Consider the following 27,439-nt stretch of genomic DNA (forward strand, 5'->3'; position numbering starts at 1 on the left):
TGATAAAGCGGGGTATCAAATCCAAACTCTTCTTCCTGGCAAAATGAGCAGCTCAACACCTTCTGATCTTCCTCTCAAGGACTAACCAGTACAAGTAGATTCCACCATCCTGTGAATTTCCCAGCTCCTTCTTCACTTCACTAACTCATAATGACATCCTAACATGCCAGAGAGCGAAGCTGCTAGTGATACTAGATAAGAACGTACGATGAGCCCTGGTGGATCAGACTAAAGGTCTATCTATCCTGTTTTCACAGTGGCCAACCAGATGGCACACACTTTTTATTGCAACTTACCATGAGACCGAATCCATAGCATAGTAGGTCCCAGGTTCTGTCCCGGCATCTGCACATAAAAATGGGTGGCGGCAGCCAGTGATGTGAAAAACATTACTGAGCTTGATGGGTGAGAACTTTGATCTGAACAGTGATCGACCCATCTAGTTCAGTACAGTGGTACCTCGGGTTAAGTACTTAATTCGTTCAGGAGGTCCGTTCTTAACCTGAAACTGTTCTTAACCTGAAGCACCACTTTAGCTAATGGGGTCTCCTGCTGCCGCCGTGCCACCGTAGCACGATTTCTGTTCTCATCCTGAAGCAAAGTTCTTAACCCGAGGTACTATGTCTGGGTTAGTGGAGTCTGTAACCTGAAGCGTCTGTAACCTGAAGCATATGTAACCCGAGGTACCACTGTAGATGGATTGCGACAAAGAACTCCGTCCAAAGAAATTATGGAGGAAATAAGCAACCTCGCCATGGCGCCACCTGTCTGTTTTCGCACCTTTCCAGCAACGTACGTGGAGTTTTATGCGCTTTGTGCTTAAAGGGACGCATAAGCAGCAGGATCGAGTTTCCTACCTGGTTGAACTCCAATGTCTCAAGCAGGCTGAATTTAGCTCTCGAGGCCCCTGCAAACCATATGTACTTGTACTGCAAATGAGAGGGAAATTGAGTAACGGACAGAGAGGCAGCGTGAACTCTGGAAATTTCCTTGCTTTGGGGGCATTAAATTAGACCCTTGCAATGTTATTGAAGGGACATTTTTAAGCTGAGAGTTCCCCCCACCCACCCACCCAATTGCATTGTTTTTTGCTTCTGAAATATTCATACAGCTTTGCATTATTCGCTAAGCAAGGTACAATTTTCCCCAGCGATCGCCCGTGATCTGCCAGCCTCCTGCTGTCCACTGTCATTGTGTCTCATAGTCAGGCCGTGGCCTGAGGCACAGCTGGCACTCAAGAGCCCCCCTCCAATGCCTATAACTCTGAAACTACATGACATCTTAACCTTTATAAAAATTTCTCCACGGCAGCATTTAAAAACACCCAAATCTTTCCTGACCTTTACATCTTAGTGGAAGGGGATTTTTTTATTATTTTCAAATTGATGTTACAATATTTCCACCCACTTCAGCTGTGGCATTTTTAAACTACTTCAAGAGGAACTTTGTTTTACCTTTTCCTATCCCGTTCCAGACCAATCATTAATCATGAGGGGAAAACACTCCAGACTTATACCTGACTTCATAATATTTCTTTTGTGTTTCTGACATTTTATATCTACCAGCTGAAGGGAAGTTCTTGTCCTTTTTCATTTAGAAGCTGCTGGGCGGCTGTTGGATACTAAGGCCTCGCTTCCTCTTTAACTTCCCACAAGCATTGCTTCATTTGTTCTTTCTCAACACAGTAGTGGTTCCATATATGTTGGCGAATTCTGAGTCAGGTGAAGTCAAAGGATGCTTCTGTGAATCTCAACAAACCAACAGCACAGGAACACATTTGTTGAAGGAGCTGCGTTCAAGCCCAGATTGCAGGGGCAAACAGGGGCGCACGCTCAGGCAGCAGGTATGGAAGGCAACAAACAGCATCCCAGACCCTCCAAGTGCCCCTATTTTCCAGGGACGGTCCCGGATTTGCAGAAGCTGTCCCGGTTTCTGATTTGATCCAGGAATCTCCCGTTTTCCCTTAGGATGTCCCTATTTTCATCTGAGAAATGTAGGAGGGTATGGCGTTATCCGACCCCTGAACCATCTGTATAGGGGAGTTTATTTAATATGTAATGTTTTATTATGTCTTTATACGTTGGAAGTGGCCCAGAGTAGCTGGGGCAACCAAGTCAGATGGGTGGGGTATTAATAGTAAATTATTATTATTATTATTATTATTATTATTATTATTATTATTATTATATCATCGTCGTCGTCAGACATCCCTATTTTCATCGGAGAAATGTTGGAGGGTATGGCATCCCAGCCTGATGGTGATGCAGACACAGAATGGGAGAGAGAAGAGAAAGGCTGTTGTGCCTATGGTGACTTTCATGCTGCCCCTCTCCATCTGTTAGTCTGAGAGAAAGGAAGAAGAAGGGGAGGAAGGGAAGAGCTGCTGTGCCTGGGGATGTGGTCTGGCTGCTGTTGAACTGCAGCATCCAGCTCTCCAACCTGACCCATTCTCCTCACATCTTGGGCCCTCACCAGAGCCCTCGGCCTCCGTCTCTCACTTTCTGTCAGGATGCTGTCAGAGGCTTCCGGCTGGTTGCCCAGGAAGTATAAAGACAAGGGAAAGTTTCTTACCATTCTTTTTTTATTTCAATATTAACAGAGAGAGGCTATAAAACCCAGTCTCTTGGATAATGGCGTTGTCCCAAGTGAGTCTCCACACTTCCTCATTCATCACGTCTACGGGTGCTGCTATGTGCCCTCTGTCTTTGAGCTCTTTGCTCTCCTACTTTTAAGGCTTGCTGGGTTCTGGGAGATGGTGGGACTGGAAGGCTTTCTAATGACACCGTTTCAGCCAACAGCTGCTCCAGTTCTGCCTCCTCCTCTCCCGTTATTTCCCAACTTTCCCCTTCATCTGCCTCTGAGCTGTGACCTCCCTCAAACCACTGTCGTAAATCTCTATTGTCTTCCTCTTCCTCCTCCCTGGAAGGGTCAGGATGGGGGGGTCAGTCTCCACCATTCCTCCTCTGACCAGTCCCTGATACTTACCTGTGCTGCTTCTTGAGCCATGCCCACCGAAGCCCAGCTTGCCACAGGGTCACCCTGCCCCATTCTTCCTCACAGGCCCTCACAGACTCACCTCCTCAACCCCCACTATCCACCATCTTAACCACAGTAACAGAGCTTCATTGATGTACTTTAGTGATGGAACAGGGAAGGGTGAAGAGCTACCACACTGCATGATAAAGACAAACTGAGCCTAAATTCTGAATAACAGTGCTTAGGATTAGGTTGCATGTGTTATTCCACACATACATGCAAAGAACCTAACTTTCATGACACCCAAAATCAGCTGCCTGAGGTAGCTGCCTCCCTTTCCCTAAGAGTAGGGCCCCAGTCCCAATCTCAGTCTACTGTTTTGTAGGATAGTGCAGTAGTCCCTTTCTGCCATGCTTGGTATCCAAACCACCCCCTTAGCAACTGGACGTGTGTGGTGTTTGCATTGTAGCCTTCACAAAAGCACTGAGGCAAAATGAGGTGTTTCAACATGTGCTTTCTTTTTTTAAAAAGTTAAGGTTGAAACAAAGATTTCTTTTATGGTAGAACTATTCTCCAGCAAATATTATACCTATTGGTCATTACTTTCAAACTATATTGTACTCATGAACTTCTATGGTGAGGGGGGGCAGTTGGAAACAAATGCCACATTTATTACTGTAATTCTACATTCATAAAATATATTTCATGGCGGAGGGAGGGAATTTACAGGGGGTAATGTGATTTTTTCCCCTTTATCCATTATTTATAACTGCTTAATCCAGGTGCTGTGGGTTATTTTTTTATTCTTCAGTTTCACAGCTACAAAACACTCCAGTATTTCTAATTTATTTCTGCTTACAATACAGATGTTCTCAATTGTGCTCCTAACTACATTTCAGCTGTTATGATTGCTTTTATTTGTTTGTGTCGGCATGCGTGCAGAAGTCAAATGCACAATACACAATTGTTAGGTTTTGAGAAGCCTGTAAAGAGCCTCTGATTATTTAGTTATCAATAAATTAAAGTATAATATCTGGGTCATTAGCGGATTTAGTCTTCCCATGATTTCCCTGCAGCTTATACAACTCCATGTAGGAGTCTCTCATATTGTCACATAAAAGTTTAATCTTGCAGTTATTCACAGAGACCATTTAGAAACGACATTTGGAAGAGCGTTTGGGTTGCGTCCTGTAACTAAATTTCTGAACTGCTGAAAGCAAACTAAGGAAATTCATAGCTCAAAGACATCTAGAAAATTCCGTGAGTAGAGATCAAGGGCAAGGGGGGGAAATAACCGCTCCATGTTTCAGTCCATATTCTTCAAGACCCCCTATATGTCTCTCTGGTTATTATGATGTATGAAAAGCTAACCACAACAAATGCTCTTAATATCGTTTGATTTTGGGCAACTAGGTCTTTAAAAAGCAGGGCTTTTTTCAGCCGGAACTCACCAGAATTCAGATCCAACACCTCTCATGTGGGTGCCATTGCCATTATGGTCAAAGAACAAGGAAGGTGCTCATTGTGAGTTCCGGCATCTCTTTTCATAGAAAAATAACACTGTATCCCAGGATCAAGGTATAGATATTTTGAACCTTGATGCTAATCTTGCCCCTTTCGAGGCTTGGCCCAAGACATTTTGCTGCCTGAGGCAGAGCAGGAAATGATACCATACCCTCCTGTCAAGTCACAGGAAACAGAGCTACATCTCTCCCCCAAAGTCAGTGTGAGAAACTTCTGGCCCTCCCCATGTTGTGAGCTACAATTCCCATCAGATTCAGCAAGCACCGCCAATTCTCAGGGATGATGGGAGTTGTAGTTCAGCAATATCTGGAGGGCCAAAGGTTCCCCATGCCTGCCCTAAGTCAAGATGTATTGCACACATAGCCACTCAAGTTACTTCAGTATCTGAAGCAGAAAAAAAAACATCTTTCGCCTCCCTGGGAGCAAAAAAGCAACAACAATAAATTAACAATTGGCTGCCTTTTTGTAGAACATAAAATCTTTTGCTTCCCTGCCCTTGCCACATAAAATCATTTTGCCCCCCTACTACTGAAGAGAGGGCTTTGCAGTCAAAACAGCTCCTTAGACCTTTAATAATAGCATATGGCACTCTCCATCCCACCTTAAACATCTGGTCAAATGTAGCTTTTTGAGCTTGCCAAATCAAGGAGACCTTCTTCTTGAGATATGTACATTCAGTGGTTCAGAGCATCATTATAGGAGCCACCTCAAACACTTAGGAAATGCAAGGAAACAATGAATAAATAAATGAGGTTTGAACTTTAGTTAATGCAGAAGCATCAGATCTTTGGGCTGTTATTTTTCCCAGGGGAAAATAAAATACTGTGGACAGGCGGGTGCAGGGGGTGGAATAACACAAAAGTTCAAGTAACAGAGTCTGTAATTAAGTGTGGGTGTTAGTTTATACAAACAGCATTTGTATATGCTAACTAATAAGATGTATACAGCACAGCTCTGTGATCTCAAGGCATGAAATATGAGGGCCCCACAGCATTCCCATTAAATTAAATGAGAACACCATAAGATCTTTGCTATTTGCACCACAAAAGTGTTTCATGAATGGCACTACTGTCACGAAAATCCCTCCGTAATGGCTAGGGAACACATTAGCTTTCTCCCTGGACAATCTAACCTGAATAACCAACTCTGGCAGCAATTTTCCTAATGTATTTGTTTCCTCTTTTTTCATATTCTTAGTTCCTGCATGAAACCCGGCCGTGCCTCTTGCCTCTGCTGGCTGCCTCTTATTCTCCTCTGGGGGTGAAATAGAGACTCTTTTATTTGCACACGTTAGAAGATGGATTTAATAAATAGCAGAATCCTACATGGGAATGAGAAAGAACACTTTCATTGTGGTGAATGGAGGCTATGAAAGCTGCATAAAGATGGCCTATCTCTGCAACAGGCAGAAAGCCATTAAAATGGGGCAATATGATTCCAGGGTTGCCTTGGATTGTTCTTAATCCTATCACAGTGCGGGTCTCCATTGCACATACTTGTACTTGCAAGGTTGCTGTTACCTTTGTGGTGGTGCCCATGCTAAAGGGAAAGTTTTCTCCACACTACAAATAACTGAAAGACGTACAAAGTTATGAGATACTTGTCAGAACCACTTGGTGCCTAGGATTCCTGTCTTAGCCATCACAGGGTTTGTGAGTTCTTCACAAATCTTCTTCCTCATCTTACCTTCATGTTATTTGGGTAGAATTTCATCCATGTCTTCCACCCCTATCTCATTTCTGCCAGGTGGAAAGAAAAAGCAATAGAAAAGGTCAATGAAGAGCCAACCGTTTGGCTTCGTGGGTCATAGTCTTCAACAGTTAACAGCTCCAGGAGGTCTTCATATCTCAGAGACCTTGGGAGCACAGCATGTTCTGTGGTCTGCAGGGACATTGTAATTGCTGTTAATGCCCCTACCATGTACTGGAAAAGATCATCAGTAATCATTAGTACCACAATAATAGAATGCCAAGGCCTGAAATTGGACAGATTGTTCTCCAGATAAGTTCAGGACAACAAATGAAGTTAAAAAGAGATTCAAAGCAACAGTTTAATGATCTATTGCAAAATAAGGGCCCAAGCAGTAAGGATTTTAATTATAAAAAAATATACTTTTGCCCTTCTAGTACAGAGGAAAACTACTGCTGAGTGGTTGCCATTTATCCAAAAGCCAATGGCAACTTCCCCCATAGGTAGGTAGGCCAACATGTCCATAACTAACTTTTTGAGAACACAAGACCATAGCACTATGTGTAGCATTCAAAATAGCCTTCAACACTGCAGCAATATGGAAGAAGTCAATGGGAAAAGTCCAGTCTTCTCCATGTGACTACAATGGCAAGAAGAAAACTCTAGAACGCAATAGAAAAAATAGCCAGTCCCATATTGTGAGCTCCTGCAATGGCTCTCAACATGATTGACAGCCGCCATGGGGAAAGATTTCATTTGGCCACCACAAAAGTGCCCTATTTCTCTCCATTGCCGCTGCCGTTTTGTTTTATCTTCATAAACATATTAGGAGGAATTGCCTCTAAATGTTTCTTTAAAAATTAGATGCTGTCCTATCAAATGGAAGCTGTGTTTATCTCCAGATGAGGATGTGAGGATCTTACTTGTCTTGACATCTGATTATTATGGTACATGAAATACTAACCTTGCAGTACCAAAGTGGCTTGAACTCTGGCAGCACCTATAAGTGACACACATGAAGTGACATGGGCCACTGACGTAGCAGGCCCCTCCTGCTTCCAAGTGACACAAGGAATCAACAGAGCTCAAGGTGATATTGGTGTGAAGTTGATTGTGGTGACAAGACGTGGGGGACAATGTGCTGACAATGAATGAATGAATGCCAAACGAGTCCCACTCATCAACTGGTTAATGAGCAGAAATGTCGGCTATCTTTTCTTCTCTCTTCTTCTTCTTCGGTGATTTTGATATCCTGATTATTTGCTTTAAAAAGTGATAATTCAGTACAATCTCACGCACCTGAATCATAGAGATGCAGAGATGGAAGGGACCCTGAGGGACATCTAGTCCAACCCCCTGCAATGCAGGAATCTCAATTAAAGCATCCATGACAGAGGCCCATCCAACCTCTGCTTTAAAGCTTCCTTTGAAAGAGAGCCCACTACCTGCCAAGGGAGTCCATTCCAGCTCTACTGTCTGAGCATTCTTCCCGATGTTTAGTCGGAATCTCCCTTCTTGTAACATGAAGCCATTGATCCAGGTCCTATCCTCCGGAGTTTGCTCCCCTTTTCAAGTGACAGCCCTTTAGATATTTGAAGATGGCGATCGTATCTCCTCGCAGCCTCCTCTTTTCCAGGCTAAACATACCCAACTCCCTCAACCGTTCCTCATAAGGCTTGGTTTCCAGACCCTTGATCATCTTGTTGCCCTCCTCTGCACAAATTCCAGCTTGTCAACATCCTTCTTAAATTGTGGTGCCCAGAACTGGACACAGTACTCCAGGTGCGATCTGACCAAGGCAGAATAGAGCGGTACTATTACAGTGGTACCTCTGATTACGAACTTAATTCGTTCCGGAGGTCCGTTCTTAACCTGAAGCCCTTATTAACCTGAGGTACCACTTTAGCTAATGGGGCCTCCCGCTGCCGCCACACCACCGGCATGCAATTTCTGTTCTCATCCTGAGGTAAAGTTTTAACCCGAGGTTCTACTTCCAGGTTAGCAGAGCCTGTAACCCGAAGTGTTTGTAACTCAAGGTGTTTGTAACCTGAGGTACCACTGTACTTCCCTCGATCTGGACACTTTATTTTTTTTATTGTTGCATCACACCATTGACTCATTTTAATTTTGTGATTTACTAAATACCCTACTCCCTTTTCACATGTACTACTGGCGATCCAGGCATCTCCCGTCTTATATTTGTGCAGCTGGCTATTCCTGCCAATGTGTAGAACCTTACATTTGTCCCTATTGAAAGACAGCTACACATTGTTTAGATACCTAGGCCTGTTTCACCCATAAATGTGTTTCCCGCTTGATGTGAATGTGTGAAGGAATCCACTGGAAAACACTGCATTTTAGTCCATGGTTATGTGTTATGATTGGAATCTAGTTGGGGTACTTCTGGCCCCAGAAAGGATATTGATCCAGCAGAAGCAAAGAAAAGGAGAGGGACCGTTCCCCCCCCCCACCTACAGACCCTAGAACCCCATAAGAATTTGTCCCACAAAGTGGAGGGGCCCTCCAGTGCAGTGTGGATTGTGAATGGGTGGGAGGAAATTACAATTGACTAAGTTGTCCACTGGATCAAATTACCTTTCAGGAGTGCAAAGGCTGGGAAAACCCAGCCAGATAGGCGAGGTACAAATAATAAAATTTATTTATATTCATTAATTTAGTTAGTATTATTATTATTATTATTATTATTATTATTATTATTATTATTAGCAGCAGTTTGCAGTTGGTTTGTCATGGCCATTTGGCAGACAAAAGCTGTTGTTTTGTGTTGCTGTCATCACAACAAGGAATATGCATGTGTGAGCCAGCCAATGAATTTTGGGGTAAAAAGAGCACTAGTTAAATTGAATCGTACTGGCTTATATCTGCATAGAACGGTGTACCGTAACGTCAAGGTCAGATTATAGAGGCTCCACTCTACTTACCAATCCCTGCACTTTACGATATGCTTTGGTCAGTTTGTGATAACATATTCTTTTGTTCTGCTGTCCACTGCCAATGCCACTCTCTGAATTGCAGAAGTCTTGCAATAATCATTTGAACCTGGTGATCAAGATTAAAATCTTCAGCGTGACTGTTTACTCCAGATAAGCTGGCTGCCTGCAATTGAGCAACCACACTGACATTTGCACAGATGGGCCTCTGGTGCCTAGGATATGATGAAGGAGCCTAACTGAGAAAGCTGTGCCACTGTGGAGGGGGGAGGATGTTTTGGAGGGGGCAGAATGGTTGACTTATCCTCAGGGAAGCCAATTCCCATAAGACACAGTTCTCTTTATCCTCTGTGCTAGATACAGTAGCAAACCAGTTAACCGGGAAAGGGCTGTGTTTTGCATTGGATTTTTCATGCCTGATCCAAAGCCTGCTGGATTGTTTGACTGGGCTGGGGAGGGATCTTCTTGTGAAGATACACCTTTCATGACTCCATAAGAGACAATATGAACAGCCCACTAGATGTGTGCATGTGTTGGTGTGCCTAAAGCCATAAGGATGCCATGTTTGAGAAACCTTAATTGCTCTAGCCCTCTGAAAATGGGGGGCGCTTGGGATTTGAACGTGAAATGTATCATTGTGTCATGGATGTACACACCCATTTTTGTTCGAGATATTGGCACTGAAGGGATATATCACACTGCACGGTGTATTGCATCAACATCTGTAGTGTTGAAATGCTTCGAAAGACTGGTCCTTCAACACCTTACAACCTGCTTTCCACCGGACTTTGATAATCATCAGTTTGCCTATAGAAGAAATAGGTCCACAGATGATGCAATAGCTACCGCCTTTCATCTTGCAGCAAGTCATCTAGAGAAACCAGAGAACTATGTCAGAATGTTGTTTATTGATTATAGCTCAGCTTTTAATACCATCCTTCCGGACATCCTCATTAAAAAGCTGACTGACATGAACCTTTCTCCTACCATCTTTGACTGGATTAAAGACTTTCTGATAGATCGGACACAAACAGTGAGGATTCGACATGTAACATCTAATTCCTTAAAAATCAGCACTGGCACACCACAGGGATGTGTGCTAAGTCCCTACCTGTATTCATTGTATACATACGATTGTGTATCATCTGACCGGTCTACTGCAATTATTAAGTTTGCAGATGACACCACCATAATGGGTTTAATAACAGGTGGAGACGAATCAGCGTATAGAGGGGAGGTCCAAAAAATATCTACATGGTGCCTAGGGAACACCTTGCACCTTAATATCAGCAAGACAAAGGAGATGGTGTTGGACTTTTGGAGGAAGAGAGGAGAACCAGCCCCACTGTACATTGGGGAGGGCTGTGTTGAGAGAGTCTCTTCCTTTAAATTCCTAGGAGTTTATCTCAGTGAAGACCTTACTTGGAAAATAAATAAAACTCAGGTGGTTAAGAAAGCCCAACAGAGACTCCATCTCCTCAGAGTATTGCGGAAGAACGATGTCATTCAACATCTGATGATCTCCTTCTACCGGTCAACAATAGAAAGTGTCCTTTCATACTACATCACGGTATAATATGCTGGTTTGACATCATCTGATAGGAAGTGCCTACAGAGGGTGTTGAATACAGCACAAGATATTATGGGCTGTCCCGTGAATGCACTGGATGAAATAGCGGAAGATCGTTGCCTCAGGAGAGTGAGGAAAATTCTCAGGGATGATTCACACCCTGGCCGGCACTTTCTCAATCTCCTGCCCTCAGACAGAAGATATAGGAGCATGATTAGTCACACCAACAGGGTAAAGAACAGCTTCTATCCGTGGGCTGTTAGGCTGCTGAATGAAAAGATAACAACAGGGCAACTGACTTTCGGGTTTGGTGGGTGTGCGTCAGTAAATAAGGGGAATTAAGACTAAGAGAGCTGAGTGGGGGGTGCTCGTGTAATCTCACTGTATACAAGTTGTACAAGTGACAATAAAGTATTTCAATTTCAATTTACTCTGAGGCCAGCACTCTATGAGGCAAGGTGAAACAATTTACCACAGGTGGCAAAACCAACCCCCACCCCTGTCACTGCCAGTTATGAGGGTGAGTCTGGGGTCCCCCAATTCACATTTCTACCAAGCTTGGTGGATGGACATAGACACGCCACAGTTTTTTCACCTGCTCTCCCCACATGTGCAACATTTAGGTATTGGACTACCATTGCAAGGCTAACTAGGACCGTGGTGGACCTACATTTTGGGGGGCCCTGAAGCTTCAAGGGCCCCCCTGAAGCTTGAACAGTCATTGGGGGACCTTCACAACCAGCAATGAGATCTGGGTAACCTGTTATCTTCTTCAACGTGGTTGTTCCACGACAGATCACCATACCTTTACAACATCTAATGACTCTCAAACTTTGGGACTATTGAAATACATACAATAAAAAATCAATCAATTTGAGTCATGCAACCCACATCACATCTACTATACCCTTTTTTAAAAAGCAATGTGGACTAAAGTTTCTTATGGGGCCCCTCTGGGATTAGGGGCCCTGCAGCTTAAGCTTTGATAGTTTCATAGTAGATCTGCCTCTGAACCAGGGTGGTGCATCCGAAGGCATTCGGACACTTGAACGATGCTCTCTAAATGCTGTAAATGATTAATACAGGGAGATGGTGAGCAGCAATGAGAAAGGTCAGTCATCTGAAATAAAGCTGCTTTGTCCTGCGTGAAGCAAACAATGGATTTTCCCTCATTAAGGCTGAAGGAACCTAGAAAGTAAATATTCTAAAGGCTCAGTGTTTGCCTCTGATGTGATGCTACTAGGATAGGCACTCACAGCTTTTTATAAGCTTTGGCTGCACTCTATATAGAGAAGGCGGGCCTTGCCACAGTGATGTGTGTCCTGGTCAGATCTAGATGAGACAATTCCAAGGCTGTCTTTAAATTCATAGATGCTCCTTCTCCTGAACGCAGCTACCAGAGTCTTACTGGGGGGTGAAATGGTCAATATTTTTAACACCTCTACTCTATCAGCATGTTTCCAGGCCCATTTTAAAGTGCTAGTCATGACCTTTAAACCCCTAAACAGTTCCATCTCAAGCAATTGATTGGATTGTCTTCACCCATGCCATTCTGCCTGTACTTTAAGAAGTTCTTCTGGTGTGTGCATCCCCCAGGTCAGTAAGGTGGGTTGCCCTGAAGGAGAAGTCTTGCTCTGTGGTGGCTCCACAGCTATGGAATTCCATTCCATTGGGGCTGCATCAAATAATAATAATAATAATAATAATAATAATAATAATAATAATAATAATCAGTGCTATTTTTTTCTAGAAAAAGAGGTGACAGGACTCACCATGAACACCTCTCACTTGGAATGGCAATGGCGGCCACCTGAGAATTGCTGGAACTGAGTTCCAGCAAGTTCCAGCTGAAAAAAAGCCCTGATGATGATGGTGATGATTTATTACTTATACCCCGCCCATCTGACTGGGTTGCCCCAGCCCCAGAATGGCTATGTTACAGGCCTGCCTTTTTCAATTGGCCTCCCAGGTCTTTATTAGCTGCTGCTGCTGGAGGTCTGGTTGACTTATGTTCTTCCTGGCTCTGTAAATAAAGATAAAGTGTTGCTGAGTTGTTGCTTTTCAGTCTTAAGATTTTGTATCACTGTTATTTTAATCTTTAGTGTTTTTAGGATGTTGCCTTACTGTTCGTTTTATCCTTTGATGTTCTGATCGTAAGCCACATTGGACAGGCATTTGCTCCCAAAGCAGCCCCCACTCCATGTATTCCAATGTTAGTCACACTGAGAGTAGACTCATCAAAATCATCAAGCTTAAGTAACTTAGGTTTATTGATTTCATTGGGTTTACTCTGAATATGACTTAGCTGGGTATCACCCATTATCATCAGTGGTGTTTTAATAAATATTATTGACTTCTGGGTTTACTCTGAATATGACTTAGTTGGATATCACCCATTATCATCAGTGGTGTTTTAATAATATTATTGACTTCAAGCCTTGCATTATAGTTTTAATGGATACAAACTTACTTCTTTTATTTTCTGTCCTTTTCTTATTATGAAAGCTTCCATTCACATGATGCTGATTTGTATGCCAAGTATCAGTTTTTTTTCTTTGCATGGTATAATCAGGAATACCCACAGTCCAAGGCACGTTCCTAAATGGAATCGACTCATTGTTTTGCATACTTCTGGAATGCCAGTCTAGGCGTGCCAGGGAAGTCCTGCGAGCAACACTGTGTTGCAGAGCATGTGGAGACTCCATCCTGCAAGCCTGTCCGGTTGCAGAATGCCACACCTGAAAGGCTTTGCCACGCATTAGAAGCATGACCGCAACAGGAGATGTTTTAATCTACCCCTCTCATATGCAGAAACATGGCCAAGGCTTGCCTCAAACCAGGACTCACAAACTGGGGAGGCAGAGAGAAGCACAGGCATTGTAAACAGTTGACACAGAATGGGCTCCAACATTTTAATTTGGTTCTCATAGTTGGCTGAAGAGCCCTGATTTAATTAGGGGAGAAATAATCTCAGCGCTAGAAACTTTATTTTTTTTAATAAAAAAAAAGTGTGTTGTGCTATAAAACTCTTAAGTGTGATTTTTGAGGGTGGAATTGGAAGTGGGCCTCATTTTCTTTTCCACCCCAGTTCTAATTGCTAATAAATTTAACTTTCAGCTGAAAGAAGAATAATGTTATTTTATTTGCACACACACCACATCCATCACGCTAGGCCATGATTAACAAAGAAGATGCAAATATACTAGCTTTGCAGATTTCCGAATCTCCATAATTGCAGCCTATTCGTTTTGGGAGAGCCGCTTACAGGAGTCAAGTCAGGAAAGTGAAAGCATGCAGAGGCGTATTGGACTGCCAATCACTATCCGGTAGTGAATTAAATATCTTAAGACTGTCTTGTAAAATATATTAAAGCTGGAGATATTTCACATTCCGCACTCATGCTCAGAGTAAATGATTAGCAATTCCACTGGAAACAAGAGCCTGGTAACTGAATATGGCCTGGATCGTTGGTTAACTCCAGTGGTGGCTGGCAGCCATTGGGACTTACAGTGGTACCTCGGGTTAAGTACTTAATTTGTTCCGGAGGTCCGTTCTTAACCTGAAACTGTTCTTAACCTGAAGCACCACTTTAGCTAATGGGGCCTCCTGCTGCCGCCGCGCTGCCAGAGCCCGATTTCTGTTCTTATCCTGAAGCAAAGTTCTTAACCTGAAGCACTATTTCTGGGTTACCGGAGTGTGTAACCTGAAGCGTATGTAACCCGAGGTACCACTGTACTAGGGAAGGAGGCAAGGCCCAACAGCAGGCGAAGCCAGAGCCAATGACAGGCAGACTAACCCTCCAATACTTCTCTGGTGAAAAGAGGGACACCTTTCCATACCATCCAACAGTTCTCCAATGAAAATAGGGATGTCCAGTGCTATTTTTCTAGAAGTCCGCTCACCCTTTCGGTGTGGCGGCATTGCAGAACGGTGGAGGCCCTTCTAAGGCCCCGATGTTGGGATCTCAGGTTCAACCTCCCCTCCAGATAGATGGCATGGGCCTAAGCCTGTGCTGCCTATCAGGAGCCAGATCCTAGCCTGCACCCAGGATTGGCAAATGGGGGAGCAGGGCTCTAGAACTCATGGACTCTAGAACTCATGACGAACCCCTCCCTCGTTCTCTTCGACTGGCAATAGTGCCCACCTGAGAGCTGCCAGAACTGAGTTCCAGTTAGTTCTGGCTGGAAAAAAAGCCCTGGGGACCTCCTATTCCATAGCCTCCAACCTTTCTCCGATGAAAATAGGGGTGTCCTAAGGAAAAACAGGACGTTCAAATCAGAAACTGGGACGGCTTCTGTAAATCCAGGACTATCCTTGGAAAATAGGGACACCTGGAGGGTCTGGGCAGAACCAACTAGTTTTATCCCGATCCACTTCCCTGCTGAGATCTACAAGGGCAACACTGAGGGCTTGTCCACACTTTCCATGTCTGTGCTTTAAAACTCTGTGCAGCAGAACCGGTCACACTACCCTAAACCGCCTCTGAAAAGCCCTGAGATTAAGGAGAAGGAAGTTGACCCTCTGGACTGATTGTAAATAGCATTTCCACCCTATGGGCTGATTGTAAATAGCAAGACAGGCAGGCAGGTGCTGGCTGAGGGCAGGATGGGGTCAATGCAGGGGGTGAACGTTGTGAAGAGACTCCAGTTCCCCCTCAGAGAACTACAGCTTCCAGAATGGTTTATCAATCAAGCCCCCTTCCCAGGGAACTCTGGGAATTGTAGTTCAGTGAGGGGAGCAGTGGTTACGGCCATACTACCCTGAACACGCCCAATCTCATCTGATTTTGGAAGCTAAGCAGGGTCAGACCTAGTTAGTTAGGGAGACCACCTGGGAATACCGGGTGCCGTAGACTAAGGCACCCACCCTGTGGAACACCCTCCCATCTGATGTCAAGGAAATAAACAACTATCTGACCTTTGAAGACATCTGAAGGCAACACTGTTTAGAGAAGTTTTTAATGTTTGATGTTTTATTGTGCCTTTAATTCTGTTGGGAACAGCCCAGAGTGGCTGGGGAAACCCAGCCAGATGGGTGGGGTATAAATCAATCTGTTGTTGTTGTTGTTGTTGTTGTTGTTGTTGTATAATTGTGCTTTAAAGGGATAGTTTGGATGTAGCCAAAGAATTTTCTTTCACCTCAATATGGTGGAAGCTGTTCCACCCTGGGGTTTTGTGGTAGTGGTGGCACTTTTTCCTTAGACCATTAGGTCTAAAATGAAATGCACTACTGTACATGTTTGCACTGAAAGACAACAATAATGAGTGACTTTCCATTTCTGTAGGTCAACAGATAAATGTTAATTTCTTCTGGTATTCAATTCAATGGAAGAATTTTTAATTCACGGCGACCTGATCCTAATAATTTCTCTCAGAGGAAAGTCTGACAATGAGATATTTGGGTGTGTCTCTGCTTCACTGGCTCATTCCCAACCAAACGCCTCACAGGCTCAAGTCACTTATTCTCACTGATTTCGTTGGGCTTAAATGTATTGACTCTCTATTGGACGGTGGCCGATAAAAGATTGTGAAGCACATTGGATACTCCAAGTCCTACAAATTAATAATACCATAAAACTGTCACGTTATGCCGGGAAGTGTTTCCTGTGGGCTGGATGTTTTCCCACTTTTCTTTTTACCTCAAAAATATGTCAGCATTTGTTACTGCCGTTTTTGCTCTCCTCCTTCCATAATGAATGATTGCTGTCACATATTGGATTAGGAAGCAGATTATTCCTATGATTTTTTTTTTCTTTCTAATATGGAAAAACAGCTTTTATGCTCTACAATAAAGCTAAAAGCATGATTAAAGCAGCAGCGTATGTCTCCTTCTCATACCCCATTAGGCCCCAAATTAAATGCATATATGTTTGCGCTGGAAGACAATGTTAATGATTTATCTATATTTTATGTAGGTCAATAGATAAACATTAGCTTATTAATTTGCTATGTTGCCGATCTGCTTGGATTTAATTCGCTGAAGAATGCTTTGGAGCGCGGGGCACCCTTATCTTAAAACTTTCCATACCTCCAAAATAAATGCTTTGAATGAGGCGTTTTGGCTGTGGCACCAGTACAGCTCCACAAATCATTGTGTTATGCAGTGCTGGGGTCAGCGTTTCCTCTTGGGTTTTTTGGGTGGGGAAGCTGGATTTTGACTAGATGCTCTCAACTAGGATCCCTTCCCTGAGTGGTCTACCTCCTTTCCCTTGTTGCCACCACAACCTACTCAATTGCTTCTTTCTCTGAGCCCTGTTGGAACTATCTTCCAGAGAGCGAGACACAGAATATACAGAGACCCAAATGGCCTCAACCAGAACGTAGGCATCTGGTGCTGCATACCGTCCAACTTTTTCAGATCAAAAACCAGGACGTGGCTCTTTCGGGGATGAGATTGCTGTGTGAGAGTGCAGCACCCCAAATGTTCTCCATGATCTCACACCAAAAAAAGGGGGGATGTCCTTTGTTTTCTGGAACACTTGGTGGGAAGGGTGTTGCCAATGCCATGCTGCAGAACACCCTTCCAGCAGAGATTGGTAGGGATACTCACTCTTGACTATCAGGTGTCTCTGGAAGACCTTTTCAATGCTGACGTGCCTAAGCAGTTGTTTAATTTTTTACTGTATGGCCAGTCATGTCAATTATGGTTCCATGCTGCATTTAGATTTGCAACTGTTTTCATAATCCTGTGCATCGCTCTGATATTTTGTGAGGGGGCAGTATGTAAGCACACTTATCAATAAAATAAAATAAAATAAAATAAAAATGACGCAAAGCTTTACTGCATTTTCTACTTGCTTCTCTTGATGGTTTGCCTGCTCCCTCCCTCCCTGTCAAGGACCGTGCTCAGGAAGAATGGTGGGAGCCTCCCCCTCCTCCCGATTCTGAATCTTTCCAGGAACAGGAGGACACTATAGATTTGGAACAGTGGTTTGCAGAGGGCATAGTTCAGAAGGCAGAAGCTGGGAAGTACTGGATGGGGAACAGCTAGGAGGAGAAACACTGGAAGAGAGAGCGTTAACAAATTCACAGTCTTTGGACAACATTCCTCCAGCGCCCTCCCCAAGGTCAAGAAGAGCTCAGAAAATGACAGAACAGAAAGCACACAAAGCACAGAGGGGACAAGCTCAGGTTACAAGACGTAGGAGTGACATGGGTAGGTACATAAGGGGGTGGAATTCTTTATTGGCAGCACTGCTATTCCTAGGAGATGGGTTCTTTGTTCTCTCAATGTAAAGTTTCTAACTGGTAAGAAGACTCCTTTTCCTTCGTTCTGTTTATCTACTGGCAAGGGGGAGAGGAAGCTGATTCTCTGAAGCCTAATACTCCCTCAGGCCTCATCACTTACCTTGTGGCCTGGACTTTCTGGGCACTGGTTTGCAGTTTCCCAATCCACATCTGAGCCTCTTTTTCCTCCCTGCCGCTTTCCCCAGGAAAACTTGCTCTCTATCGCTGAGTCGGACGAAACCGCAATTCCACGAATTGCCATTTGCTCTGCTGCAACAGTAAAGAGTGGGTTTTTCCGGGGAAAGCGCTGGGAGGAAAAATTAAACTCTCAGACATGAACCTGGAAAGACTGGACTTGTGCCCAGAAATGCAGAGCAAAGGTAGGTGTGGTTGAGCCCTTAGAGAAGGCAAGTGAGCAAGCAGCATCAGGAAGGAGGAAGGAAAAAGAGAGCAAATAGGACCCAGGGATTAGCCTCACTGCAATGTGGGCCATGGCAATTGACCGACAATGCCCATACACTGGGGGTAGCTGGTTCTAGGCATTTGTTTGTCCCGGATTCTTCTATGTGATTAAGAACATAAGAACACACGAAGCTGCTGGATGAGGCCAAAGCCCTATCTAGTCCAGCATCTTGTTCTCACAGTGGCCAACCACTGAACCTAGAACAGTGTTGACAAGATTCCAAAAAGTGCAAGATCTAGCAGATAGCTCTGTTCCAATCTGCGCTTTTGTTTGGGACAGGTAGATCTCGTCCACTTGTAATAATAATAATAATTTATTATTTGTACCCTGCCCATCTGGCTGGGTTTCCCCAGCCACTCTGGGTGGCTTCCACAGAGACCAAAAATACACTAAAATGTCACACATTAAAAACTTCCCTGAACAGGGCTGCCTTAAGATGTCTTCTGAATGTCAGGTAGTTGTTTATCACTTTGACATCTGATAGGAGGGCGTTCCACAGGGCAGACGCCACTACCGAGAAGGCCCTCTGCCTAGTTCCCTGTAGCTTTGCTTCTCGCAGTGAGGGAAACCCCAGAAGGCCCTTGGCACTGGACCTCAGTGTCTAGGCAGAACTATGGGGGTGGAGACGCTCCTTCAGGTATACTGGGCCGAGGCCGTTTAGGGCTTTAAAGGTCAACAACAACACTTTGAATTGTGCTCGGAAATGTACTGGGAGCCAATGTAGGTCTTTCAAGACCAGTGTTATGTGGTCTTGGCGGCCGCCCCCAGTCACCAGTCTAGCTGCCGCATTCTGGATTAGTTGTAGTTTCCGGGTCACCTTAAAAGGTAGCCCCATGTAGAGTGCATTGCAGTAGTCCAAGCGGGAGATAACTAGAGCATGCACCACTCTGGTGAGACAGTTCGCGAATTGTATCGGAATTAGCAAATGCCTCAAATATTCCTATACATAACGTAAGTTATTTGGAGTTCCTCATTCTGTCAGAAAGCTACCATTTCGCTGATAGAGTTTTGCTATTATCAAACATTTGCCTAATGCTTTTAATCTAAAAGTCATTAGTTTCTTGGGGGGAGAGGAGAGAGAGAGAGATTCACACACACACACACACACACACACACACACACACACACACACTGTCCATTCAAAGAAGTGCTTTTATTGCCTAGATGCTGTTCCAGAAATTGTTTGGTCTGTGTGGTCCCCTCTCCCTCACCTATGCAAGGTATTTTGCAAGAATGGAGATTTAATTCTGTTGGGACCAAGATAATATCCAAGGTGTGGAAACAGAAAATGAGTTGTTAGTCCTAGTCAGTTGTTTATGATTAGCAAAGAGTCTGGTTAGGAAATCATGACATGCAGCAAAGCCTCCAATAAACTTTGCTAAACATTTATGAATGGCCGGATTCTCGCACCAAATGACAGGGCAGAGGTCTCTTGGCCTCTGTAGCATTTTGACCTGTTATGCAAGATCCAGGTCACATGATCCCAGCATTTTCTTTCTTAGGGGTGCTCTTCCGTGGGCCTGCGTGTGATGACCTGTGCTCACCCCATCAGCTCATAAGCAAAATCTTTACTTTGTATGATACATTGCAATTGCATTATAATGGCAGAGGCTGGAGAAAGAACCAAAATCCCTTAGCCAAAGACAAGATCTGTCAGTGGATGATTCCATGAAATCCAAATCACTGTTTGCTTCTGGCAGACAATGGGTGTTCTAGAGATTGATCTCTATAGACAACATAGTTCCAAATCGCTCAAGCAAGGCAGCCAAGCCATATGTTGTTGATCTAGTTATATTCAGCAGAAGAATGTTTTAAAAAAAAATAAATGCAAAGCAATCTGATTGAACATAAAACAAATACAGGGTCTCCCCACCTCCACCAGCTCCCAGCTAATTTGTCCCACAGGAAAATCTATCAGTCAATTAAAAAAAAAAAAAATTCAATTTAATGCATTCATAGCCTACAGGCAGTCCAAGGGGTTAATATAAAAATTTCAACTTAAAAATACAATGAACAGCAGAGATAAATACATATTCCTTCCTGAAGCCACAGATGGGTGATCAATAAGACTCTGAAACCTTCTTCAGGTGTTTCATTTGAACATGAAAACATTACTATTAATAATAAATTTATTACTCGCCCTCCACCAGCAGGTCCCAGCATGGGTTACAACAATTTAAAAATCATAATTTAAAACAGTTAAAACAGATTACAGTCACAGGGACAGGGTGGGCCCTGAAAACACGCATCTCAGGTGTCAAGAAAGATGACGTCGTCTTTATATTAGCAAAGCGCAAGATTAATTTTAGGCGGTACACTAGGTCAACAGGAGCCAAATTGAGTTGTATCGCCTAGTGGCATTCAAGGACGAGTGAAAATATATAAAAAACAAGTGCATGCCAGTTGCAGGAATATTCTGAAAACAATTCAAGCATTATTCGTGTTAGGAAGCAAGCATTGTGGAAAGAGCTGCAGAGTTATGCATGTAAGGTTAAAGGTAAACGTAAAGGACCCCTGGACAGTTAAGTCAAGTCAAAGGCGACTATGGGATGCAGCACTCATCTCGCTTTCAGGCCAAGGGAGCCGGTGTTTGTCCACAGACAGCTTTTCCAGGTCATGTGGTCAGCATGACTAAGCCGCTTCTGGTGCAATGGGACACTGTGACAAGTGCCAGAACTCATGGAATCACCATTTGCTGTACCTATTTTTTCTATTTGCACTGGCAAGCTTTTGAACTGCTAGGTTGGCAGGAGCTGGGACAAAGCAACGGGAGCTCACTCCGTCATGCAGATTCAAACCACCAACCTTCTGATTGGCAAGCCCAAGAGGCTCAGTGGTTTAGACCACAGCGCCACCCGCATCCCGCATGCATGTAACGCCAGCCAGCCACCGCCCCAAAGTCATGTGGCTACTCCCATTCCCACAGTGTTTGCTCATAAGTTCTGAAATGAGGGCCTAGGTCTGGGAATGGAAGTTTCCTACACAATTTAGAATCCAAGCTATCACAGTTCTAAATTTTGTGGGGAGCCCCTGCAGGTAGAACGGGCTCCCCACTTCAGAAGTTTTACCTCAACACATTGATAGTGACAACATCTGCCAGAGGAGCCATGCAACTTAGGGGGTGAGGCTGAATGCACGACCCCACAGTTCCTTTCATCACACTTGGCCCCCTTTGGCACAAGTAATTCCTGAAGAGGTTTTTTCTCATGCCAGAATGTAGGCACACCAACTTCTTGCAAATAAACCGAAACCGAATGGCTCTATAGCTGTTGAAATGCTTTGAAAGATGAGAGGCGCAGAGCAGTTTAGATTACCAGCCGTCTACAACGTACTGTGCATAAAAATGTCAGCCTCGATGGCAAAGTTCAGCATAAAACAGTGTCAGCTAATTTAATCATTTACCATGAAAATACCAGTTATCTTAATCGTACACGGAGTTCTTAAAGACTGGTGCATAGTTTTGCGTAATTGAATTGCGACTCTGAAGAAGGGAGGAAATCATGGAGTTTTAGCTTCTTAGCAAGGCGAGCAAGGACCTTCGCATTCCACTTTAGAGATTATATACACCGTGTTTTCATTATGTGTGCATTATACTTCTGACAAGTCTGGGCTTATAAGGGAAAGAGGAAAGCTCTCTGCTGCTGCAGTTATCTTGGGCTGCTGTCCTGTGTGGAAAAAGGTTCTGCTTTTGTCCTTGGGATCTAGGAACACAATGGGGGGAAGGTTTTTGTACGCCAAACTGAACGTTTTGTCTGTTGCGTTTCCCATCTAGATGCCTGATAAACTACTGCAACAGCAACCTACGGAGGGCCAGGATGTCTTCATTTTCCATCCGAGCGAGAACTGTGTAGCATGGAGATCAAAGCGTCTGGGACCGTGTGTCCAGCTAGTCAGAACCCATGAACAGCTGTGATGAGCAGAGCAGAGATATGGAGAAAGAGGCCCAACCCTGACCGACTGGAGCAGCATGGAGGCCAGGACAGAGGAGCCCCCAGCAGCAAGAGAAACTAAACAGATTGACTCTCAGTGACTCATTTAGCTTCAGGATTGGACAGATCTCTCCCCTGCTGGCAATTTGGCTGAACATCAGTGGGCCAGATACCAGGATGAATAGCTTAAAATAATTAAGGGGAGGGGGGAGGGGTTGGAATCTGCAAAACTGCTCGCCGTCCAATTCTTTCCCATGTAGTAGAAGACACAAAACAAATTACATTTAGGTTATTAAATATTAAGTCATTGGTTTTACCTCCATTTGGCCCAAAGCAGGAAACTGGAAAACGTTCAAATTCGATATCATTGTGTTGATGGGCTGTTTATCATCGAGTGACTGACTGGATTTTGGCAGTTCGGAAGGGTCTTTGACACATGAATGGAAAAGAGGCACTTCAATTCCCCCCTCAAAAAAAAAGGGGGGGAATAATTAATTCAGCAAACAATTTAGGCATGAATATGAATGTGTACAAAACCAAAAATGCTCCCAGCCAAGGAGGGGTGTGTTGTTTTTTGCTCAGTGATCGGGACTTTCAACCTTGTGTTGACATTTGGGGCCCAGCCTTTGCATCCACTGAACAAGGTGGAAATTCTGACGCTCTTTCCAGGAGAAACAGGCTGAGATCCCGGAAGCAAAATACTCAGTGCTTTGTATTTAATGTGTGAAACCAGAAGCAACAGGCTCATTTAGTAGCAGAAAAGGTCAGTTAAAATTATAGAGACATCCTTTGGAGCAAATCCTCTGTCTTGTATTTGCATATTTATGAACTAGAGATTACGACAGCCCATTCCATTTATTAGAGCAGCGATGCTATAGTTAATAGTCTGTCAGCATTTCCATTACAAACCCCCTTTTTTCTGAGTTTTAATATCCCAGCCACTTGAAATCATGTCAAGCAAACAAGTCACTTTTGTCGGGCCAGGTGCAATTCTTTTTTTTTTCTCCCCTGTTTGTTTTTCTTTAATTTAAGATCAAAATAGATTTCAAGGATTTTGGTCCGTTTGGACTTGAAAGATAAAGCCAAACACATAAATGACTCCAAGTTTACTTTCCCACCTTTTCCTTTCTGGGGCAACTGGATAAAACAACCAGTGCTATTTAAAAGTGCCACACCAATCTTTTCCCCAAATGTCACAAATTTGGAACTATCATCCCCCACAAATCTGCCTATATAACCGAAATCCTTGTGCCGCTTACTTTAGAGTAGTTCCACTACAACGCTGGGATTCGTTTGAAATTTGTAGCCTACATCACATATAGCTTTAACAACAGATGGATTAAACTGGAGCATTAAAGACATGGACGTCAATGAGATAGGCAAAGCAATTCAAATCCACCTTTCGCCAAGTGGGGAGGGTGGGTTACTTGGGGAGAGGTGTCCCTCTACCCAGCCTCTCACTGGCTTCCACTGACAGCACCCCTCCTTCTACCTGCTAATCATAAACACTGGCAAGACTGCTGTCAGCTGGATGCTGCCAGGACCAGCCAATGGAAGGCCCCAAAACTGAGTATCATAGGGGCAGAGCTGGTCTTACTGCCATTGTGCATTGGGCCTAGTGCGGTGATCAGCTGGAAGCCACCTAGAGTGGCTGGAGAAACCCAGCCAGATGGGTGGAGGCATAAATAATCAAATTAATAAAATGATGATAAGATACATCTATGCCCATTCTGGTCTCCTGGCAGCCAAAAATAGCATTGGATAGGCAGTCGGAACTATTTTCACATGAGATGTCCATACAAAGAGACTATCCTCTATTTTCCAAAATCCGTTCTTGGCTATTCAACCTCTGTTCCCTGTAGTCTCTGCCATTGTCCTCCACTCCTCCAGCATTCATGTATGACAGCCTCTCACAATAACATTGCCACTATACTGTTGGTGCTGACCTTTAAAGCCTAAACGGCCTTGGCCCAGTATACCTGAAGGAGCGTCTCCGTCCCCATCGTTCAGCCCGGACACCGAGGTCCAGTGCCGAAGGCATTCTGCGAGAAATGAGGTTACAGGAAACCAGGCAGAGGGCCTTCTCAGTACTGGCACCTGCCCTGTGGAATGCCCTCCCATCAGGTGTCAAAGAAATAAACAACTATCTGACTTTTAGAAGACATCTGAAGGTAGCCCTGTTTAGGGAAGTTTTTTTAATGTTTGATGGTGTTTTTAATATTCTGTTGGGAGCCGGCCAGAGTGGCTGGGGAAACACAGCCAGATGGGTGAGGTATAAATAATAAACCAGACACTGGGACAGATTCGGAATACAAAGTTTTGCATCACACCTTCTCTAAACTGGATGTGGAAGCCAAAGGGTTTTATCCAGCAATAACCCAGCAGAAGGCTCCTTGATGCAGGGGAGCCTTCCGAACATGGCTGTGGTGACTGGAGCCTACTGCCATTGGTAGGGCAGAAGTTAGGGAGGCCAACAGTTGGCAGAAGCAGAGCCAATGACAGGCATGGGCAACTCATTCTAGCTTTATCCCCGTCCTCAGAGGTGGATTTAGGGCAGCGTGACTGGTTCCACCACACTGGGTGCCAAGCCTAGGGGGTACCACAGGGCACCACAACTATGATTTACTACTGAACTGAGCAGAATGGAAGGAAAGAGGCCGGGAGGGGTGCCAAATTTGGGGTTTGCTGAACTTTGAAATACCGAAGTCTGCCCTTTCCATCCTCTTCCTTGCTTAGCTCTGCAAGCACAACGCTGAGATTAAGGAGGTGGAAGCTGCCATGGCTAGTGCTCCTTGCTGGACTAGTTAATTAGGAAAGCAAGCAGGGGGGACTGTTTGAGGGCAGACTAAGGTTGGTTGGACAGTGCCCCCTTTGCCCTAATGGACCAATCTCAACTGATGGGGAGGGTGGCCATTTTTGTCCATTCCACTTTCTACACTGTTCCAAAGGGTTACCCAATTCTCTGGAGAAGTTAATGGGGAGCACAGCAGCTGCAAGGGGAATTGGCAAAACGGCCTCCTCTCCATTCCACTGTTGGAAGAATCCAGTCTTCTCTCCATATGAAGGACAGCATTGGATCCAGTGCAAAGCCTACAGTTTACCAATTCTGATCTGGAGAGTGCACATATATTCATTTTTCTTTCCGGATCAGGTTTAATTGATGGGTAGGAATCAAATAAATGAGCTTTGCACACATCAAGCAGGAAGGAGGGGTATGCCAGAAATCTACTCAGATATATGTAGGGTATGCAATAATGTTTTACTTAAAATATATTAAACCTGAAGGCCAGCTTGGCAGCAGTTCACTACATACTTGATGAGCTGTACATTGTTTTTTATTTTGCGGGGGGAGGGGGAGGAGCAAGCATGCCAGACAGAATGTTAATGTGTGCCTGAATATTAAGAAAGACTAATTATTATGCAATTAGTCACAATAGGATATGTGCAATTGAGTAATAATGTTCTGGGTGTGTCATGCAGGTAGTGTCACTGCCAGTTCTCATTTTGGTATGAATTAAAATTATGCAATGATTTACACCCTGAGCAATTGTCATAATTATCATCAGTGCGGTTTTTCATTTAAAGAAGAAACAAAGAAGCCTCCCCACCAAAACAGAGTGGAGTAGGAGTGTTGCTATCCGTGTAATAATTCCATTTCTTACCTTGTCGTGTTTCACAATGAAATCTTGTAGGATTTCACAATTAAGACAGAAATTCTACAAACAAGATGGAACTGTGCTCACAGGTTTGTGGTTTAATTTCCAAGGGCCCAGCCCAGGTATGGAACTCTCTCACATCAAACTGCTTTGACATCTCAATCTTTAACAAGTTTATTTGGAATTAAACCTACTGAGTTTATTGGGATATATTTCCTGGTGTCAAGGGAGTGGCTAAAACCACCCCTCAGGTTCATTCCAGGGAGGGAATTTAATAAGAAATGCAACAAAGGATTCCAGCAAGACAATACTCTTTATCAACTTCACTGCAGTAAAGCACAGTCCCGTAAGTGATGGGTATTGTACAGATAGCAGATTTCACACAGCCTTTTATACTCTTTTCCATACAGCTTACATCATTCTAAGTACATAACTAGTTCCACATTGTCCATTCCATGTCAGCCATGACATAACATCTTTACATTCTGGTCAAGACATATGGTAGACCGGTTGAGTTGATGTTAGCACACTGGTAAGCATGTTTAGTATTAGGCCAAGAAACCAGGAGAGACGAGGGAGAAAAACTGAGGGGATGCCATTAGCTGAGGCTTTGGTGATTAACCTGACTAACTACAGTAACAAGGTTTTTTGGAGGGAGGGAAGAGGAGTCTAGCAGAGGAAAAGAAGACTCCATCTTCTCTTTAGAAAGAGACCTCTTATCAGACCTCTTATTGATTTAATTATGGATTTATTTTATTTACAGGTTTATAAGTCACACTTTCATATAAAAAAATACAGCAAGGCAAAATCCAACATATAAGAAAAAAATATCAACCAATGTATCTATAAAAACTTCATTTACAACGTCAATAAATACTGATTGGTTAAAATCATGCTGTAAAGGCCTACCAAAATAAATAAATCAGAAAGCATCCAACGGGAGGGATGGTTTCTGTTCTAGTAGTAGGGCGGTCCAGAGGGCAGGGCCTGCCACGCTAAAGGCTTGGTCCCTAGTGAGGGCCAACCAAGCCTCAGGAATATGGGGAACCACCAGAAGTCCTCCAACTTAGAGGTGCTCATAACCCAACCAAGAAACATCATAGTAATGAACTAATCATTATTGCACAGGTGTCTACTCCAATCAAAGGCTCAAGTGGAGAGTCAACACAGTGCCATAAAAGCTCTGGATTTAGACTGGGCAGAGAGAGCGGGGTCCAAATTCCTGCTGAGCAACAAAGCTTGCTAGCTGAGATTGGCCACCTTACCTCTCAAATTAATTCAGGGCTGAGGAATCCAGATATTGTTTGACTACAACTTTCATCATCCCTCACCCACGATGCCTAGGGTTCATGGGAATTGGAGATTGAAAATATCTGGAAAGTTGCAGTTTCCCCATCTTGGACTTATCATAACCCTCAAGTTAATATGCTGACCTGAGCTTTCTGTAGGACATAG

The 27,439-nt window shown here is 43.9% G+C and overlaps 1 protein-coding gene and 1 pseudogene across 2 annotated transcripts in view; both read left to right on the forward strand.

Moving 5' to 3' along the window:
- LOC144327771 (uncharacterized) overlaps positions 1-25,863 on the forward strand; it is a 241,161-nt gene extending 215,298 nt beyond the window's left edge. For both annotated transcript variants that reach the window (XM_077928497.1, XM_077928495.1), the window contains one exon: positions 22,172-25,863. In XM_077928497.1, coding sequence (XP_077784623.1) covers positions 22,172-22,250 — 79 coding nt within the window. In that variant the 3' untranslated portion in view covers positions 22,251-25,863. The remainder of the gene's footprint in view (positions 1-22,171) is intronic.
- Positions 15,453-15,565, forward strand: LOC114600011 (5S ribosomal RNA; annotated as a pseudogene).
- Positions 25,864-27,439: the final 1,576 nt, after the last annotated feature.

Source organism: Podarcis muralis, chromosome 5, assembly GCF_964188315.1.
Source record: "Podarcis muralis chromosome 5, rPodMur119.hap1.1, whole genome shotgun sequence".
Lineage (NCBI taxonomy): Eukaryota > Metazoa > Chordata > Lepidosauria > Squamata > Lacertidae > Podarcis > Podarcis muralis.